Raw genomic sequence first — 20,081 nt, forward strand, 5'->3', positions numbered from 1 at the left:
TCTGAAGTCTTGGAAAGTTCAAATTGGAAGTTACTTCAAAAATACCTTAGTTTAAAAAAGTTTAATTTAAGCATGCATTGATGCTTTGAAATTGCATGGATGAAACTACGAGAACTTCATGAAAACTTGATGACAACCATGTGAAGAATATCACATCGGAAGGGTGTTCCGACACACTGAGTGCTGACAACTCAATAACACTTGATTACACTTGATGATTGTTTAAATATTGATAAAGTAACACTGGAATAAATACATTTTATAATTTACTAGCACTTATTGAAGTCCAGGTTTCAATCAAGTACACTTGACAGTACATTCAAAGATCAGATAAGGTTATCTGCAAACTAAAGGAATCGCTGTTCGCTCATCCTTGGCCAAGGCTGAAATTTTATTAAAAATTTCCGCCCATCAAGTTGATTTCTGCTGTCCTGCACAGGATGCGACAGAGCGGTCTCTTTCTCCTGCTGGTGGCACCATTCAGGCCATCCCAGATATGGTTTCAGAGCTCATTCCTCTTCTGGCTCTTCTGACTCTTAAGGCTTGAAGGGAGACTCCGACAATCCTTCCAGGACAACTGACAAGTCCCAGGGAGGAACAATAGAGGGGCGTACTGGTCTTAGGCACCTGACCCCTCTCATGAAGGACGCAAACAATCTATGTTTCCCCAAAGGAACCTCGTCCGTCTCCCTATGACATCCATGGCACCTGTATACACCCTAAGTGTAGTCGCCGCCGCGCCGGTTGCAAACTTCTCTTGTAAGAACTCCAGTACCGAGCCAACAGGGCAGTTAACTGGGTTCACTGCAAGAGCTGAACACCATGTCCCAAACACTCCCCACTTTGAGGAATAGAGCTTTCTAGTAGAGGGAGCTCTAGCATTATCAATGGTCGCCTGAACATCTGTAGGAAGACCAACACTCATAGTGGGCAGCCCCTGATTGGCCACACCCACAGCTTCCAAATTTCTGGACAAAGATGCCAGATCCTGACCTGAAGCTGGGACAACAGGTCTTCCCTGACCGGAATCTCCCAGGGAGGGGAGTCCAGAAGAGGAATCAGCTCTGAAAACCATATCTGGGATGGCCAGAATGGTGTCACCAGAAGCAGAGACCAGAAGAGACAGAGGGTTTAAATACACAGAACATAATGAGATAATTAACTGGACACAGGTGGAAGCACTGTGTTGTGTAGTTAGATCCATAATCGCCCCCTAAAACCCTCAAATAAAAGAGTTAATAAAAACGAGTGAGTGAATTCAGACTGGGTTAGAATGAGTGCACTTGATAACGCTTATTACACTCTAAAAATGGGTTAAAAACAACCCAAGCTGGGTTGAAAATGGAAAAACCTAGAGATTGGGTTGTTATAAGCAAACATTTAACCCAACAACTGGTTTAAAACAACCCAATTGCTGGGTTTGTCCATTTTCAATCTAACTTGGGTTGTTTTTAACACAGCATTTTTTACCGGACACCGTGAAAATGGCTGCCCCCGTAAATAATGTCGTATTTGAGGCGATTTCGGATTCAGCATTCAAACAAGGGGAATGTCAAACCAAGACATAACAGGGAGGCATAACAGTAGGTATTGTCAAGTCACCTTCATTTTATATAGCACTTTTTTACACTACAGTTTCAAAGCAGCTTTACAGTGATACTAATGGAAGAGAGATTGTTTTGGCTGCAGAAAAAAAAAAAATTGTCCTAGAAAAAAATTATTGTCCAGCTAAAGAAAGTTTTTGATTGATTTATTTCCGTAGTAAAAAATGATTCGTTATTTACTTGCGTTCTGGCCGTTCATTTGCATGGCGACAGTGTTAAGTCTTTTGAGAATGCAAACTTTGAAATAGGATATAAATACAATTTATTATTATTATAATAAATTAATTTAATATTCTTTCAAACACTTATATGTTACTTTTTCACAAAAGCATAACAAAATATGAAAGAAGTAGGGTTAGCTGTTGACCCAGCTGTACAGGTCATTGTACACTTTTTTATGCTTAGAGAGCCGGTCATAATGCATGCAAATATTACAGAGTCTCTCTCTCCAGTCTGTGTACATTCTGACATCATAGTAATGGTGCCATCTAAAATAAGATTCATAACGCTCTCTATCAGCAGCCACTTGACTTAAGAAAGTAGCCAGTGCCTTAATGCTGCTGAAGTCATTTACATGGATGAATGATTCCGGTGGAACTGATCGTTCATAAATGTTCCTGGGTGGGCCAAACACCACTGGCACGCTCCCCGCCTGAAAGGAGTTCCTCCACAGCTTCTCCGAGATATAGTCTGTAGATACTGAGTTTTCAAAGGCAAGGTAGAAGTAGCATCGAGATATCGTGGACAGCAGCTTTTTGTTCGAGAGAGGCCGCTTGGACCATTGACCGTATACTTCTATCAGATTTGCTGGAATGTGTTTCTTCAGTTGCTGGAAAATTAGAGCACGACTCTGGTTTTCTTTGTAATTGCTGACAACCCAGCAAACTAGGCAGTCTCTCTTTTTCGGAATGATGTATGTGGCATTGGTCTTTTTAGAAACAAGTTCTCCGTATGGCATGAAGATATCAGCGTCGCGGCGATAACTCATTGTCCAGTTGAACAAGCCGTTGTAGTTGCTAAGGTTGTGGGTGTTTATGGGAGGCTCCAATGATAACCAAAGCCACTTTTGCATTGGTGGACGTGTAAGGTAGAAAGGAATTTTGGAGTGACCAGCCCAGAGATCATAGTAGTGGAAGACTACAACATCTGCTTGTGCGAAAATAGATTGGTTATCCTCCAGAAAGCATCTAGGGATTTCATATTCGTCCATACAGATGCCTCTGTCCAAACTGTATTGAACTCCGAAAGGCCAGTACCACAGGAGGATGGTGATGTTATGCTCGGGAATTTTTGTTTCGCTGGTCACAATCTGACTCAAGAGCAGCATGTTTTTACTCCAGGATAAAAAATTGTAGAGCAGTATAAAGCCAAACAGACAAAAGAGGGCTTGATTATGTTGTTTCAATAATCGCATTGCAGAAACTGTGAAGACAAAGAAGTGATTACAGATATAATAATAATAATAATAATAATAATAATAATAATAATAAATTTTATTTATAATGCACTTTATATTAAACAAAATCTCAAAGTGCTACAGAATTAAAAAAAAACAATCAACAACAATAAATAAATAAGTAAATTAATAAAATACAATAAATAAAACTAAAAAAATAAAATAAAATAAAGAAGTAGCAAGTCAATTAAAAGCTCTGCTAAAAAGGTGGGTTTTAAGACCACGCTTAAAAGTATCTATAGTCTGTGGAGTCCGCAGGTGGTCAGGGAGAGCATTCCACAGACTGGGGGCTGCAGAGCAGAAGGCCCGATCTCCCATAGTACGGAGATTGGCTGTGGGAGTTTTAAGGCGATACAGCGAAACAGAGCGGAGGTTACGAGTGGCTGTTTGTGTGGTGAGGAGTTCCTTAAGATAGGAGGGAGCATCACCATGGATGCACTGGTGGGTAAGGAGAGAGATCTTGTACTCGATCCTGAACGACACAGGAAGCCATATCAGACATATCAGATATCAGACAGTATAAAATCTATTTAGTCTCTTCCTTTTGAAAGTAGTGACTAAACCCTGTGATGTGATGGTGTGAACATGTAGGAACACTTAAACCTTGTGCACGGTTTGATTTTTGGGTACATTTATTATGGTCCGGGTCAAATTGACCCCAATTGGATTCAATACAATTCCCCAGAAATCACACTATTACAACAACAACAACAACAACAACAACAACAAAAAAATCCATCAGGTACAAACAATTAACTTTTAATATAAATACTTTTTATTCATTACAAAGAATAAATTTCTAAATTTATGATTTATAAAAATATTTGTAACCACTATTTTTTAAGACTGCTCCTACCCGACACATAACATTTATAACAATAAGATCTTAGTCTACTCTAAACCTAAAGAAATCTTGACAAACTATATAGCATTTAAAAGCTTTCAGACTCTAATTTTCATATTTGGTGACTTATTTTTACAAAAGAAATGACAGAGCAAGATAAAGAGCGATAGATTCTTTATTTTTGATGCAATGCCAAAATATGACGCATGCTCTGACTCTTTCCATATGTTTTTATATGCATTATAGAGATTGAATTCAAATCAAATATTAAATTACTGCCCAAACTAATTCTGAATAGGATGGCAACTTCAAAGATATTTTAAAAAGTATGGAAAAATCATTCAAACCATATGGAAATCAAAGTGTCATTATATGGTCACTGGTGGAGTCTCCATGTCATCTAGTAGTAAACTTTGGTACTGTGCAAAAAGGAATCTTACGAAAAGGTCTTTTTTTGAGATATCAACCTAAATTTTGGCACAGAACTTGTTCAGATATTTAGTTTTGCTTTTCTTGAAGTTTTAGAGTTGAACATGTTTTGTCAAATGTATATTTTATATAAAATATAAAATTATATGGTACATATTTTACATTTTCATAAACTTAAACTTTACTTATACAACTTTTTTTTACTTCAATAAAACGTGAAGTGTTCCCTTTAAAAAACAAACAAACTTAAGTCTGTACACTGAAGTATTCAAGATTTCTAACAATATAAGTTAGAAAAGTAATATTCAAGTCTATGCTCAAAAAGTGGGACAGACAGTTAACAGGTAAAACAACTTTTTATTTTTACAAACTTTGAAAATAAAAAGTTGTTTAACTCAGCAAGACATTGGCATTTCAGGACTTGAGTTCAGGACAGAGCTCTGCTCTGGCATACAACAAAGTGTTTTGTATTTTGGGTCTGTATAGTAGCTTTTGAATAGCTGTCTGTATAGTCAAACTGAGCCACGAACAGCAAAAGTGTATTTGCATTCCTGTATGTACATTTTACAAAGTATCATCATTTTGAAACTTTGCATGCATGTTTATGACCCTTAATGAGAAAAAGTCACACAGTTTCACAATGTAGGTTAGATTGTATTTTAGATACCGGTAGATTGAAAAAAGCCAATTTTGCATCACAGGTTAGTTAAAACCTAAAATAACCAAATATAACCAATAAATGTTATAATTTTGGGTCTCTACAGTTGCCTTAGAACATTAAAATTAGAAAATAGTAATGTTGTGTGTATGTGTCAAAACTTTGCATACATGTTCATGACCCTAAATGAGAAAAAGTAACAATATTTCAAGAAAAAAAAAGAAAAGAAAAAACATCAGTTAACTGATATTTCTGACAACTTAAAAATCAAACCGGGTCAAATTGATCCACAACATAACACAATTATCACTTTGCATCACTTAGGGTTTGTTTTCAGAAAAACTGCAAATATTTTTTTACCATAAAAAACGCTTCTCACAAATATTACAGCGAGTTGGATTCATTTGGCATTTTATATAGCAAAAGAAAGTATTTTCTTACTTCAAAAAAATGACACTTTTCTAAAATATACTAAAATAAAGCTAAATAATTTACATATAAAAAAAACTTTTTTTTATTGTATTTTCTAACATAATAACAGGCACAATGAAATAACGTACTTGCCTTGGGTTGAGAGTCCAGGAGCAAAATGAATTTGAAGTAAGACTGCTTGGTAGGCGAATTACATATATATAGAGAAAGTGTGTATCCGGTCTTGCCCCGCCTGTTGGCAGGCGAATTATGGACACATGAAATCAACTGTGGTGCAAAGATTCACCCTGCACGTGTAAAAGCCACACCCCTTTTGGTACAAAGCAGGCAAGATTGCCTCAGTGACATTACACAAAACTGTACACTTAGCATTTTACACGTGGTTCAGATATTTTACAGAAATTACTGAAAGGATTTTAATATAAGGTGTTCAAAGAAACATTTGTGCTTAAGAGACAGAAAACCACAAGCTGCTCTCTAAACCGCAATGGACATTTAGTGCTGTGTACAGGAACTCATACTGATGATTTGTAATGAAAAATATCTTAAATTTGATTCATTTACTGTCTGAAGGGTAAACAAATGTTGATAAACATCATTATTCTAAGTATTTAGATTTTTTCATTTTTATTGTTCCTAAAGAGGTGGTAGCATTCAATTTCTTTTATTGCAAACGGAGATGTTGTCTTTTAAAGTAACGGCAGTTACTACCTACAAAGGACATCTCATTTAATTCTGATTGAGGACACTCCGTATACTGCATCCTTCACAGGATGTGTTCTCCCGAGGATGCAGCCTTCAAAATTAAATGAAATGAGACACAGCTAGTGTCTTACTAGATGTAGGACCTGTCCCAAATGGCACCCTAAACCCTCACGGTCTTCCTCTGAGTCAGAAGTGTGCATCGAGGGCGCATATTGACCTTGCGAGCACCCTTCTGAGACCAAAAATGACAAAGAGGACACCCTGGGGTCTCGTGGACTTGCGGACACACACACACAGTGGCCATTGTAAGTCCACCAGACCGAAAGTGCACATGAAGTGGTCCATTTGGGACAGGGCCACAGGCTCCATCCGAAAAACGAAGCGGCTGACTTATTGCCTCACTGCCTTATCAGGTAATGACTTGTAAGGCAGTGTTTGTCCATGAAAGCACCTCATGAAACTGATTTTAGACAGTGTTCTAAGGCTGTGGTAGGCCTTGTCCCAAATGGCACACTTCATGTGCACTTTCGGTCTTCATGCGACTATGCAACTACGTGTGTGCACAGCAAATTACTGAGGGATAAAAACCTGGTGTTGGGCATCTAGTGATAAAATCTGGTGTTAATTTACAAATATTATATGCTTTATCACTTGTTTAGTGTTAAAGCACAGTGTTTCCTTTGGGTGATAAAGCACAGTGTTTCCTTTGGGTGTTAACAATCAACATCTGCGCATGTGCAGAGCATTTTAAATTTCCCAGCTCATCCTTCGGTCTCTCCATCTTTATGGATTTCCCTGCACACACAACGGTTACAAGGACAAGGTATAGTATAGTATTATTATCTTATCAACTTGTGATTTATTAATGAGCTTGTATAATGAGTAACGTAGCCGATGTGGATGACTTAACTCTTAGCGTTTTTTTTTTTTTTTTTTTACCTCAGTTTAAATTTAGCGCGCTTTTGATCCGCCATTCAGTTTAACATAACTGAATAACCCCCACTAACACACTAAATTCGTTAATGGAGGACGAGATTTACGTAAGTGACTTAATTTCGTTGTATTAATTTTGTAATAATGTAGCAGCATTAACATTATGTGTCATTTTTTAACTCACTGGACTTGGATAGTTATTTCTTCTCATTTGGCATAACGTTAAGTATCTTTAGGGCTTCCAACCTTTATAAGACCGTTTATATCTTTCACCCCGTAACTACGAGTTAATTCTGGTGTTTTGAAATGTCATTCAAATGAGAAAGCAGACGTTAATCGAATGAATTAATTGCTCTTAATTTTTTTTCCTTGTGTGACGCCGGGGCTCGATCCCTGGCCGAGCACCCACGGATAGCGCGCTCCATCATTGTCGGCGCTGCGCATACTGATCGGACTGCAACATTTTGCGAGTGAAATGCTCTGTGTGTTCTAGCAATCTTCTCGTTGTACTTTGATAACATACGCCGACCATTCTGTACAGCGCTCCAAAATGTCGAAAACATCGTAGGACACGCTTTTCTTCATGAACTGCTTCAGTCATATAGAAACTCAAGATCGAGTACGTGGAATGTATACATATGATACGCTGTTTTTTGCGTGCATATGATACGCAATTTATGGCGTATTATACATACGAACCCCCCACCCCACTACCCTAAACCTACCCAAGAGAGCGTGTCATATATACGCCATAAAGTGCGTATCATATGCACGCCGAAATGAGTTTTGACGTATACATTCCACGACATTGCACACTCATACTATTTGACATTTTTCGTCTTATTTTGTATTAGTTGAGCAGACATGCATTAGTGCCCTTCCATGCGCGATTTTTTCTGTACAACTTAGTTCTAGCCTTTTCTAGTTGTAGTATTGTAAATCTGTAACAGTAGTGCTCATGTTTTGAATATAACGTTTTCTTGCTATGTGTTGGTATAAAGATAACCTGAAGTAAAACACAAAGTGACCTGATTATTTTGAGTCTTTTAGTTTGCTTTCTGCTTTGGAGGATTTTTGTTTCATGGAATATTGTTTATTATTGCAGAAGGAAATCACTTAAGGCCACAATCTATGTATGCCCTTGGCATTATTACTCTACAAACCTAAACGATCCTGAAAGGAAGACAGGCTATGTAAGTATCTCTGCTTGATGAAGATGTTTGAAACTTTATATCTTAGATTTTTTTAATGTGTTTGTTTTAACCAAATGTGTCTCTTTAACAGGAACGATACTATGTGTTTGGATCATTTTGAGGAGCGCTATCAACGCCAAGATCGTGGGATCGATGAATTGGGAAAGCAAGAACTGACAAAATGTAAAAATGCGTACATTGAATGCAATGTAAGTCTCTTTGGATAAAATCATCTGCCAAATGTAAATGTATTAATTTATAAAGGAATAGTATTTTTTATCAGAATGAATTACAAACCAGACAGTTTTTTTAACATTAAGGTTGATTTAATATATACAATGTTGAATTTTTGTATTTTCAATTAAAACATTACTTGAGGAATGTTTCTTTGTTTAATCTTGTTTGAAACGCAGTAGAGATTTATCATGGTAAGATGTTATAGCATTGGAGTATAACAAGAAATTGTTTTATTCAATTGTATGTGTGACTACAATGGCTTTACTGTAGCGATTCCCGGCGAAAGCAAGAACTGACAAAAATGTTTTTTTTTTATTTATTAAAAATGGTATTGAATGCAGTGTAAGTCGCATTAGATAAAAGTGTCTGCCAAATACATAAATGTAATGGAATTGATATATTACAATTTCAATAAATATTCAAATAAATTTGTAGTCACTTGATTTTTTTGGGGAAAAAATAAAATAATATATATAAATTGTTTTAAATTTCATTCACAGTGCCATTTTAGTATTTAAGTATTTACATTAAATAAACAATAAATACACTGGGTGTGTGAGATTAATCACCATAAAGTGTTAAATGTACACTTATGAGTAATACATTTCTCAACACCTTGAGTGACTAAAAAGAAACACTAACACAGTGTTTGTATAACGAACACTTTCGTCAGTGTTGTTTTAACACTAGCAAAGACGGACCTGTATGTTCACCCGGAAAGTGATAATTTTAACACCCGTGGTGATAAATCTCCCAACATGTTTTTTGCTGTGTGTCCATTAAGCCCATAAGACTGCGCAGGGTGTCCCATTTGTCATTTTAGGTCTCAGAAGGGTGCTTTTGAGGTCAATATGCGCCTTCGATGCGCACTTCTGCCGAGCCCGCAGCTGCTGTGGGTTATGCAGCGGACTTCCTTCCGGCTGTCAAAGCTACATTAAGTTATGAAAGTGTGGACTCAGAGGAAGACTGTGAGGCTTTAGAGTGCCATTTGGGACAGGGCCTAACAGTTTAAGGATTTACAGCAAAATAGATCATTGTTGAGAACTAAAGAAATATTTACTACAGTAATTTTCACTAGAAATGACATCATAAGTGGAAATGTTGGTCAAAAATGGAATGCACATGAACATGATTGTGGAATATTATAGGCAGTGAGACAGGAAGTGAAGCTAACATTAGATTTGGATGTGGCCATGATGCCTTCCTACCTTGAAATGTGTCCTCTGAACGCAGCATTTTCCAGGTTTCGGACACGGCTGTTAGCTGGTTCAAGTGTGCTAACCAAATTTAAAAGTACTCTGTTTGCATCACACTCTTGCCCAGTGCTGTTTTGGGACCAAGTGGGGGCAGCAATCATCTTTCAGGGTGGCTATGCCACCCTGCTTGTTATTCTCATATCCTGCTCATATTCTGCTTGTTTAAAATGTATACAGTAACTTACAATAATGCTCTGAGCCTGTGCCCGTGATTCATGCGCCCCCGGGCTTTGCACATCAAGTTCGCACAGGGCCACGCACATTTTCAAACTCTTCATCTCTTCAAAACTCTTTTCAAACTCTCTAATCAAACACATGACAACCACCAGTGCATTAAAAGAGACTTCAAGACTTGAAATTAATGGGTCAGGTGAGGAAGATATCCAAAATGTGTAATGTTGGAACAGGGTTCCTTTAGACTCCAAGTAAGTAGTTCTCGCTGCAGAGCATCAGAGCTCAAGGGTGGAGCTTAACCTGTTTAATGGGTGGATAGATAGGGTTATGGGTAAGGTAAGGTGTGGTTAGGGGATGGGGGGAGTTGAAGGGGCTGGAGGTGATGGCTCTGTCTGCAGTGAGTCTCTTAGACACCCCTGCTAGTATGCACTCATTGGTGCCCCCTCCAGCTGGAGGCCCCCTAGGTGACCTGCTAATAGTCTTACTAATAATATTACTATTTCTGACATATAAAGATAAGGCGAGTAATATGCTATTTTCATAGTCAGAATATTGACGGTAACGTGAACGACTCTTTTAAAGGATTCGTTACCTAGAGCTGGTAATATAGCTCCCCCAGTAATGGTCTCTCACAGTGTTGCCCCTAGAACATCTGGCTTTTATGCGTGTCTACTGGTTGTTACTAGGAAGATATGTCATGTTTTCTCTTTACAAATCGTGATGCCTTTAGGAACTGGTTAGTCGTGTTATTTATTTCCAACAGGCTACTTTCCCAGTGCCATGCTGCAGAGGGTGCTATTCGCTTAGTTCACTCTCAAACTCTTTTCAAGGGTAATTCGCTTTATAACATAGCAGTATGCTACACTGATTAAAGATCACCGACTTCATGCGACCCACGAGAGCCTCACAAATGTGATCTCGGATAAGTCTGTGTCCACCCAGGAGGGATTTACCTCAGTCCCAGAAGTAAAGCTAAAGATGAGGAGATTAAAATGTTCTCACATCGATGGGGTTTCTATAAATAGCCCAGCGTCGCAGAATGATGAGGATTCGGCAGCGCATCAGTAATCCAGCTGAGGCAGCCGCTAGATTACCATAAAAATCGCTTCTGATCTATTTGACACATCGGTCGCGCGCTCAATTGGCTTAAGTTACTATAGCAATAAGAAACGTTCGTTCGCTACGTTTGGCTGAAGCTGACAGGGTACCCGCCCACTGCTTAATGAGATGCGAATATCAATATCTGCTGCTACCAAAAGAGCAGTTTGTTCACAAACCCAGCCCTGTTATTTCAGGATGTTTGGCTTTGTCACACGCCGGGGAGGACAAAATGCAAATAACGCGGAATCTCAAAACAACAACAACACTGTGATGAATAGATCATAATTTGCGACTTCAATCTCCAACTCATCGAAAAATGGGATTTCTTCACCAGCTACACCTTCTCCTGTGGAAGAACGTGACTTTAAAACGGAGGGGACCGGTAAGAATGCCTTTGTTTAACACGCATCGCGTTTGTTTTGTTTTTGCATTTTTTTCGTTTTATTTTATTTAGGCCCTAATGGGTTTTTTGTTTGAACATCGCTAGTGATGCACGAGAAGGCGGGTGTCAGTACTGATTGAGGTATTGCTAAACACACACACAGGCAAATAATATGTTATTCAAGCTTCACAGCTTCATTGATCTAGCCTAAATCTTTAATTTTCTCATCCGCTGGAACGTGAGCGGAACTACAGCTTAAAGGAAGTTGTGTTGACAGTCGATCCCCTACTAACAGGTTGTTAGGAAACTAACAGGTTGCCTACAACATCTGTTAGTTCCACTTTGACCACACATCTTAGGCAAGTTGAGGTGCAAACTGTTAGCAGGGCGATATATTGTTACCTGCTGCTGATATTGAGAAAATAATAGTGTACTGAATCAGATGAACTTCAACCCCCTCCTAACGTTCACCTGAATATGCAAAATGTCTGCGTTATGGCCTTAACTACCAGGAAACACGAGCCTGCTGCTTCAAGGACTAAAGCGGCGTTCACCATCTACTTGACCCTAAATGAAAATATTATTATAGTGCAGTTTTGTACTATTTTTTTTTTATCTCCAGGGGCCTATTTTTTATACGTTTGTAAGAGCAGAATAACCTTTATAAATCCTCGTGGGATTGTAATATTGCAACGGTAAAAAAAAAAACTGCATTTGTGCCCAGTTGTAAGAGAAAAACATTTATGTAAATGCTGAAATATAATAGGTATTATTATTAAGAGCAATCTTTGCTGCTAACTTTAGATCAAAAATACATTTTCATTAAAAAAAAAAGTTCACTGTAATATGATGCTAATATAATTTGTACTGGGAAAATATTTTTTATAAATATGCAAAATAGATTTTTAGACCCCACTGTACATACAATGTACAGTGCACAGAAAAATATACACTGTGGCTAAGTATTCATATACAAAATGAACTATAATATAGACAACATTCATTTAGATGTTACATTTGAATATTGAATATTAGCATTAAGAACTGTCTTAGAGATAACTCGGGGTAACTTGGATTACTTAGGGTTTCTGGGAGTGATACACTAAAAAAATATTTATATAAAGGTCATGCCATTTTTTTATTGTATAAGGAAATGTTGCAGCATTTAAATAGTGCTTTTAAATTATATCATTATCTTTATCATATCAGCTATCTGCAACTGTGTAATCAAATCTGGTATTGAACAGAAGTGGGCTCTCAAGTGGCTTTTCCTAACACTCAATTAGGAGGAAAGCAACACTACTTGGAGTTTTGAGCATTGTTTCTATCTTTATAAGCATTGCTGCTCCATTGTTATTTTTAGAAGCAGTAGCATTTTACAATAGCTCACGTTTGCAGACGTCAGGCTCTCTAGAGGTAAGGATCACCCCAGTAAGAATAGTAACAGTTACGTCACTGGGTTGGTTTGATCACATAGGTCCCCTTCAGAGGGAGTTTGAAGGCTTTGTAGATTGATTGGACCCTGGGAAGTGGCTAGTCAGCAAAAGGTTCAGCCTGCTCTGTCCTGTGGATGCTAAATGAATCAGGTCCAGTGAGTTCAGCTCTCTACTGGCTGCCTGCCTTTATTGGTTACTGCTGTCAGCTCTTTGTCAAGAGTGGTTGTGGTTTAACAGTGGTGGAGTGCAGGTGTGTTCAGCAGATGTTTGTCAAAGGCAGTGCACCGGTGTGAATCATGTGTTTTTATGATTTAGACTTGAGGTAATGATTTACCGTCCAGTCTGTGTTGATTACAAAATGCAGTTGATGGGGATGCAGTTGGTGGCTATAAGTTTTATGTAGGCCGATTATCTTGATGTTTGTAGTCTAAAACTTACGTTATGTTGATTTGGCGATGAGGATGTGTTTATGCTCAATAAAATCCCTTACAGTTTGTTTGTCTCAGCTGTCTGGATCCCACTGTCGTTTCTCTGTAACACAATAACAATATTTATAAGCATAAATGGGTCTAAAAAATACCAAGGAACCACTGTCTCCTGATACTAGGACTTAAAGAATCACTTAAATTAGATAAAGTAAAAAGTGTGCTGTGCATTGACTTAATATTTTCTTTTTGCAGTGAATTAAATCTAAATTGGAATTCTTTTATCAATAATATTTCCAGATTTACACTGCAGTGCAAATGTGGCATAGAAGCATTTCTGGAGTGCCATTTAGGTCTTTACATAGACTATTGTATGGTGCTAAGAGGTGTCATACACACAAGGGTCTGTGTAAGCTTAATTTAGTCTGGCTTTTATGCAGCTTTGCATCTTTACACTGAATTTTGAGCAGGCACAGAGCAGCCTTAACTCGGCTGTGTAAAGATGCCATTGGTTTGATTTCCTAATTATGTTTAGTATAAAATTGCTTTCCAGTTTGATGATGTCACATTGATTATCTTATTGTACTTGGGTTGTATGTTTTTTTTAATAATTTTTCTTTTTAAAGTTATGTAATTTTAATAAGAAAATCTTTTCAGAATGTGTAACTTTAGCAATATATTATCTTATGAACAACCAATCGGAAATGAACACATCACAGTAATTACTTCATTACTGAAGTTCATTTAATGAGTCAGTTATTGGATTTTTAAAAGAGACTTATTCATTAAAAAGAATAAGATCATAAGAGCCATTTGTTGTTATTTGTTGCGCAATACCAATACAATTTTAAATGTTACACATTTATTTTTGCCACATTTGTTGTAGTCACAGTCTGGATTAAACCCTCTCACCCACTAGACAAGGTGACTGTTGCTGTTGTTTTTTTAACAAAATAATACCTCCACCTCCTACCCCATCATTAAAAAATCTAATTTCATAGAGTCTGTGTTATGGATTGTGTTACAGGTCCTGCTTGAAGGTTAGATGAATATTAACCCAAAAAATGGTCTTTTAATGCACTGCCTGCCTTTACCTTATGCCAAGTGCAACACAGGCTGACCTACTTACAAGCTTCAATCCCTGAACAATTGGTTGAGGCAGGGACGGGCAAAACTGTCTGCGTATCTATGGAGACGGAGATGGAAAGAGAGACAGATAGATGGCTAAAGCGAGAAAGAGAGAGTCAAGATAGAGAGCAGTTTAATAACTGGACAGTCATCAAGAGAGAGCATGCAGACTATACGTTAATGGAATCGCAGGATGTGTTCTGTGAGCTGGTTTTATGCTGTGATCTCACTAATAGAAATGCAGATACTCTTTATCATTAAAAATTCGGTTTGTGTATGTGGAGATGAGGGTATTGCACATTTCTTTCCATTAACTTTCTGTCAGTGTTGTGAGGAATAAGAGAGTACGTCAGTGGGCTTTGATACTAGTTTGGCAGAAATTTAATCTGAGTTTGGCAAACTGCAGGGCTCAATTTTTTTGATGAAAATTAAGTGGGAAGATCCATGAGAAATATTAAATGTTCAAAGACTGTTGATTCAGCAAGCATTAAAGTTATACTGCAGTAGAGAGCCCCTTTTGAGAGTAAGCCTCCATCAGAGCAAAACAAATCATATACACCGATCAGGAATAACATTATGACAGTTCAAGTGGATAACGCAATTATCTCTTCTTCATGGCACCTGTTAGTGGGTGGGATATACTAGGCACCAAGTGAACATTTTGTCCTCAAAGTTTTTGTGTTAGCAGGAAAAATGGTCAAGTGTAAGGATTTGAGCAAATTTGACAAGGCCCAAATTGTGATGGTTAGACAACTGGGTCAGGGCATCTCTAAAACTGCAGCTCATTGAGGCACGTGGGGAGCGAAGGCTGGCCTGTGTGGTCCTATCAAACAGACGAGCTACTGTAGCTCAAATTTCTTAAGTTAATGCTGGTTCTGATAGAAAGGTACTATAGATAGAATACACAATGCATCGCAGTTTGTTGCGTATGGGGATTTTACATCATGTGGATCGCCGGGTGCGTGGCTTACCTGGGGAACACATGACACCAGGATGCACTATGGGAAGAAGGCAAGCTGGCAGAGGCAGTGTGATAATTCGGGCAATGTTCTGCTGGGAAATCTTGGGTCCTGCCATCCATGTGGATGTTACTTTGACACGTACCACCTACAGTACCTAAGGATTGTTACAGATCATGTACATGTTTTCATGGAAACAGTATTTCCTGGTGGCTGTTGCCTCTTTCAGCAGGATAGATGAATAGACCAGGATAGACCACCCTGCCCCAAAACAAAAATGGTTCAGGAATGGTTTGAGGAGCACAGCAACGAGTATGAGGTGTTGAACTGGCCTCCAACAGGAATATTATACAAAAACATATACTTTTTCTTACATCTGTTAAATTGTGATTGGTTTCTTCTGTCCTGCATCTACAGAAACACACAGCACCTGCCCACTGCAATGGCACTGTCACGTTATAATTTTTATACAGCGACCAAAATCAAGAGAACCTCAGACCAACGGCAACAATCTTCCCTAAAACATTAGCTGTTAATAGTTTGCGAGCACTGGTGTGTGCAAATCTAGTTAATATTTATACATGTGCAAGATTATAATGTGATTAGATGTTAAACGGTTTGTGTGGCAGTGCATGGACACTGAAATGACGTGTGAAGTAACATTTACTACAGTAGGATAACTGTGACATGAATGTTATTAACATTTTGTGTAACAATGGAGCTTTGTGTCTCATCCATTGGTTGCATGAAAAAGCAGCACTGAAGATGACGTCAATGTTCACGGGCTGTTTAGATCATACCGATCTCGTCAGTAGAAAGCAGTGCTTTGGAGCGATATTGATGATTATCTATCTGCTTATGGAGTAAGTGGGGCACTGAAAGTTCCCCGTGTCCAGTGATAGGTGTCCTGCTAGCCCAGCATAGCTCAGACAGCCTGCTGAATTATTGAGATCTCTGTACTCCAGGGAGAAAAGCAGCACTGGAGAAAGATTGGATGAAATAAACATGAGCTGGAGGAGAGAAGGAATGAGGGAGAGAGCTACAGGAGGAAAGTACTGTAATGGTCAGCCTTTCAGGAGAAACAGGACTTGAGTAGGAGAGAGTTGATGGACGTAAATGTCTTTTGCCACTGCGGCACTGACAAGCGAAAGCCAATAATGTGCTGAAGCAAGAGAGGAGACTGAAATGAGGACAGGTAGGGCAGTGTGTTAAATGAGGATCCAGTGAGAAAATGGGTGTTTTAGAAAGAGTGTGTTCTAGGCAAAAGGTGAAGAGAGACGTAAAGGAGACATGAGACAAGATAGAAATGAAATGAGGCTGGAAAAAGGGATTGTGGAGTACAGAACTTGTGAGGCAATCTTTTAATTTAAAACCCTGACCCTTAAGCCCCACAATGTGTGCCCACCTTAATTGAATGACAGTATGTGCCCAGAGTCAGGGACGGTCCCTCTTAAATTATAATTATTGCACCAATGTTAACCTTGTAAAAACCAAGCTAGAACCATAAATTGGGGCAAAGAGAGAAAGAGATGGAGAGACCTGGGTTAGTTCTAGATCATAACTGGATCATTCTGAATCATTTTTTACCAAAATAGTTATTTTTCTCATGCCAGAGCACACAGCCATATTTCCTCTGACTTTATCTTTATGCCATCACAAGCTGCTTTTTAAAGGGTACATAACACACACAGTTTCTGCCAATCTCATGTTAATCTTGATTACCTAATATAGTATGTCATCCTTCATATCTCCAAAGAGTCTTTAGTTTTAACATATTTTATAAAAGACCAATAAGCTGATTCTTTCAGAAAACAGCCAAACACATCCAGGGGCATGCAGTAGATGACACACACACACACACACACACACACACACACACACACACACACACACACACACACACACACACACACACACACACACACACACACACACACACACACACACACACTTAGTGCCACACCGTTTGGCAACCAGAAACAGACATTTGATGCAGTTTCACTCACCGCCTGCGGTTTCGACTCTTGACCAGCAACAGTCAAACACACTTGCAGAACTCCGTTGCTGCTCTGGAAAAACAAACTGCATCCACTGTTTCCTTAATGCTGGGTTATTTGTGAAGCTGAACAAGGTTATCTTTCCTTCACAACCAAAAACACACTTCTTTAGTGACATTGTTGATTTTGTGGTCTAAAAACAAAATGACAGCGCAGCCGATGGCTTCTGTAACCCGAGAAAACCTGAGCACATCGTTCATGGATGTGCTCTTGCTCTCGCTCTGGGTGCCCATACAAGGAACTCCGCCCTTTATGAAGTCATACAGGGCCATACTCTGGCCATGGCCCTGTATGAAAAAAAAAAAAAAACCTTCAGAACTTCAACTTGTCTGTGATGGAAGCTTAATTTCTGAGTAGCCATTACTCCAGTCTTAAGTGTCACATGATTCTTCATAAATCATTTGCTGATTTGGTGCTCAAACGTTTCTTCATATTATTAATGTTGAAAGTAGTTGTACTGCTTAATAGCTTTGGAAACTGTGATTCATTTCTCAGCATTCTTTGATGAATAAAAAAAGAAGTTCAAAAGAACAGTAAATGGTAAAACATTTATAATGTCTAAATAAGGAAGTTATGCTCTGTAAAGTTTAATATTTAATATGATAGATTTGTTTAAATTCCTAACCCTACTGTAACAAGTTAGTTATGAAGTAGTCAAAATTAAAAGCAATACATTTTGCATGTCGCATCAACTACCCAACCTATGATTAAAGGGGTGATGAATTGAGAAATCAACTTTCCTTTGAGCCTTTGATATATAAAAGGTCATGGTAATATAAGAACATCCTGTACATTTCAGAGCTGAAAACTTCCTTGTTAGTCAAAGATAAGCTTTTATAGACAACGGGCCCAGAAAACGAGGCTCTCTGATCAATGACGTATAAGAAGGGTCGACAGGCTGGGGAATCTTAGATAGTAAAATAATATTTATTTCTTGATCTCCGTTGTGTTTGAAGATCGTTTGCGCGCGTGTGTGTGGTTTTGATCGGGCAGCCAAGTAATAAAAAACGTGTTTATTTAAAAAATACATCTTGTGAGCCCCTTTCGAACGTTGTTTGCCGCTTTCAAAACAATCCCTCCTGTGAACTGAAAAGGGAGCAAAAGCCCATTAAATATGCAAATCTTCTTCTCCAATCCTTGCTGCGGGTGTTTACTTCTAAGTCTCCAGTGCGGCACGCCCATCAAAACCCAGCGTTTTGGAGACAGCCTCACAACCAGTGCCTATTACTTATTAATGACGTTTTTGAATGTGAAAACCATGCAAACGTCATAAGTTGACCTCAGACAACAGTATAAAAAATAAAAAAGCCAGTTCATGACACCTTTAAAGCTACACTGTGTAACTTTTTTAGTTTATTCTTAGCTAAAAACACTTAGTTCTTTCAAAGATATATGTGCTCATTAATGTATATTTACTTCTTTCAAGTAATAAAGTATTCTCGTAAGTTTATAATATGCCATTGAAAACACATACGGGTGAGGGGTTCGAATGCTGGTCGCCATGTTGCTCCTCCATCTTGAAAGTACATTAGCCAAAGAGGGACATACCTATAAATTCAAGCTTTGCCTTTAGCGCTTTAACACTCGATGGCACGTGTCGAATGTGAAAAGGGGGATTGCCATGATAATCTTTGACTAAATCGGCCACCGTAGGAGTTAAAACAAAATAAAAAAATTGAGAGGAACAGAAACTATTATTCACTGGATGGTCATACACCTTTACACCGCTAGATGGGGCAGAATATCACACAGTGTAGCTTTAAAGTTTTGATAATATTTTTGGGACCCCCTTTATATTAGGTGGCCTTAACTACTATGTACTAACATGTAAATTATTAATTTGATACAATGCACTTATTTTGTACATGTTTTTACATTGTACTTAGATTTAAAAAATGGCCTGCATGTAATTATATCTTTAATTCGTTTCTGTAGTTACGTTTATAATTACACTGTTGACACTTTCTTTACACTTAACCATGCCACCCATACCACCACACCTGTCCCCAACTTTACCCGTCTCCCACCTCAATAGCAGCAAAAGTGTTCAGGAATACAATATGAACAGCAATAAGTTATTATTTTTTGATGTAAGCATATAGTAGGGCCACCTAATAAAAAATGGGACCTATTTTTGTAATAACATTTCCTCATTCTTCTTGTGCATAGTACTTAATGCATTAGATATTTTGTTATATACTGAATATACTAAACATAAATTGTTAAATATACTTTACTTTTTAAAGCTGTTTAGATCCTTGTTTGTGTGTAGTGGGATAGATTTCAGTTAAAAATAATTGTGACATTTAAATCAGTTATCTTGTGTGACAGTTAATCATCACCCAAAAATGTATGAGAAACACAGTACAAGTACTTCTAATTTCAACAACAGTACAGAATCCCAACCCTGTTTCATTGCTTCATTTGTCTTTTAAATGCTTCAAAAAGCTCCCCCCTCACTGTCACCTACCCCAGTTCTTGGAAAATGAGAGAAATTAATCAAAGCCGTCCATCAAACAGTGTCACAGTGTCATGGTCTTATTGATCTGTTTTTTTGTGTTTCTGAGATTTTTTTGTATGATGGATATCAACATGCAGTGTGTGCGTGTAAGTTTCTTCCATAGATGGCTCTTCTGCAGTGTGAGTCACCTGTTATCCGTGACAAAGAAAGA

General features: G+C 38.1%; 2 protein-coding genes and 1 long non-coding RNA gene across 4 annotated transcripts in view; 2 read left to right on the forward strand and 1 right to left on the reverse strand.

The window, feature by feature from the left end:
- Positions 1 to 1,689: 1,689 nt before the first annotated feature.
- On the reverse strand, positions 1,690 to 9,885 carry zmp:0000001132 (alpha-(1,3)-fucosyltransferase 7). Its single transcript, XM_067440209.1, has 2 exons — positions 9,700 to 9,885; positions 1,690 to 3,026 (listed from the first exon to the last, which is right to left on the reverse strand). The coding sequence occupies exons 1-2, from the start codon at positions 9,725 to 9,727 to the stop codon at positions 1,960 to 1,962; spliced, it is 1,095 nt and encodes a 364-aa protein (XP_067296310.1). The 5' UTR covers positions 9,728 to 9,885; the 3' UTR covers positions 1,690 to 1,959.
- Positions 6,717 to 8,836, forward strand: LOC137071984 (uncharacterized). Its single transcript, XR_010904569.1, has 3 exons — positions 6,717 to 6,951; positions 8,167 to 8,254; positions 8,346 to 8,836. It is a non-coding gene; the product is annotated as an uncharacterized lncRNA (long non-coding RNA).
- A 912-nt stretch (positions 9,886 to 10,797) lies between the features above and the next one.
- Positions 10,798 to 20,081, forward strand: part of abca2 (ATP-binding cassette, sub-family A (ABC1), member 2) — an 85,619-nt gene continuing 76,335 nt past the window's right edge. For both annotated transcript variants that reach the window (XM_067439033.1, XM_067439034.1), the window contains exon 1: positions 10,798 to 11,404. In XM_067439033.1, coding sequence (XP_067295134.1) covers positions 11,339 to 11,404 — 66 coding nt within the window. In that variant the 5' untranslated portion in view covers positions 10,798 to 11,338. The remainder of the gene's footprint in view (positions 11,405 to 20,081) is intronic.

The sequence above is a fragment of the Pseudorasbora parva genome, chromosome 3 (assembly GCF_024679245.1).
Source record: "Pseudorasbora parva isolate DD20220531a chromosome 3, ASM2467924v1, whole genome shotgun sequence".
NCBI lineage: Eukaryota > Metazoa > Chordata > Actinopteri > Cypriniformes > Gobionidae > Pseudorasbora > Pseudorasbora parva.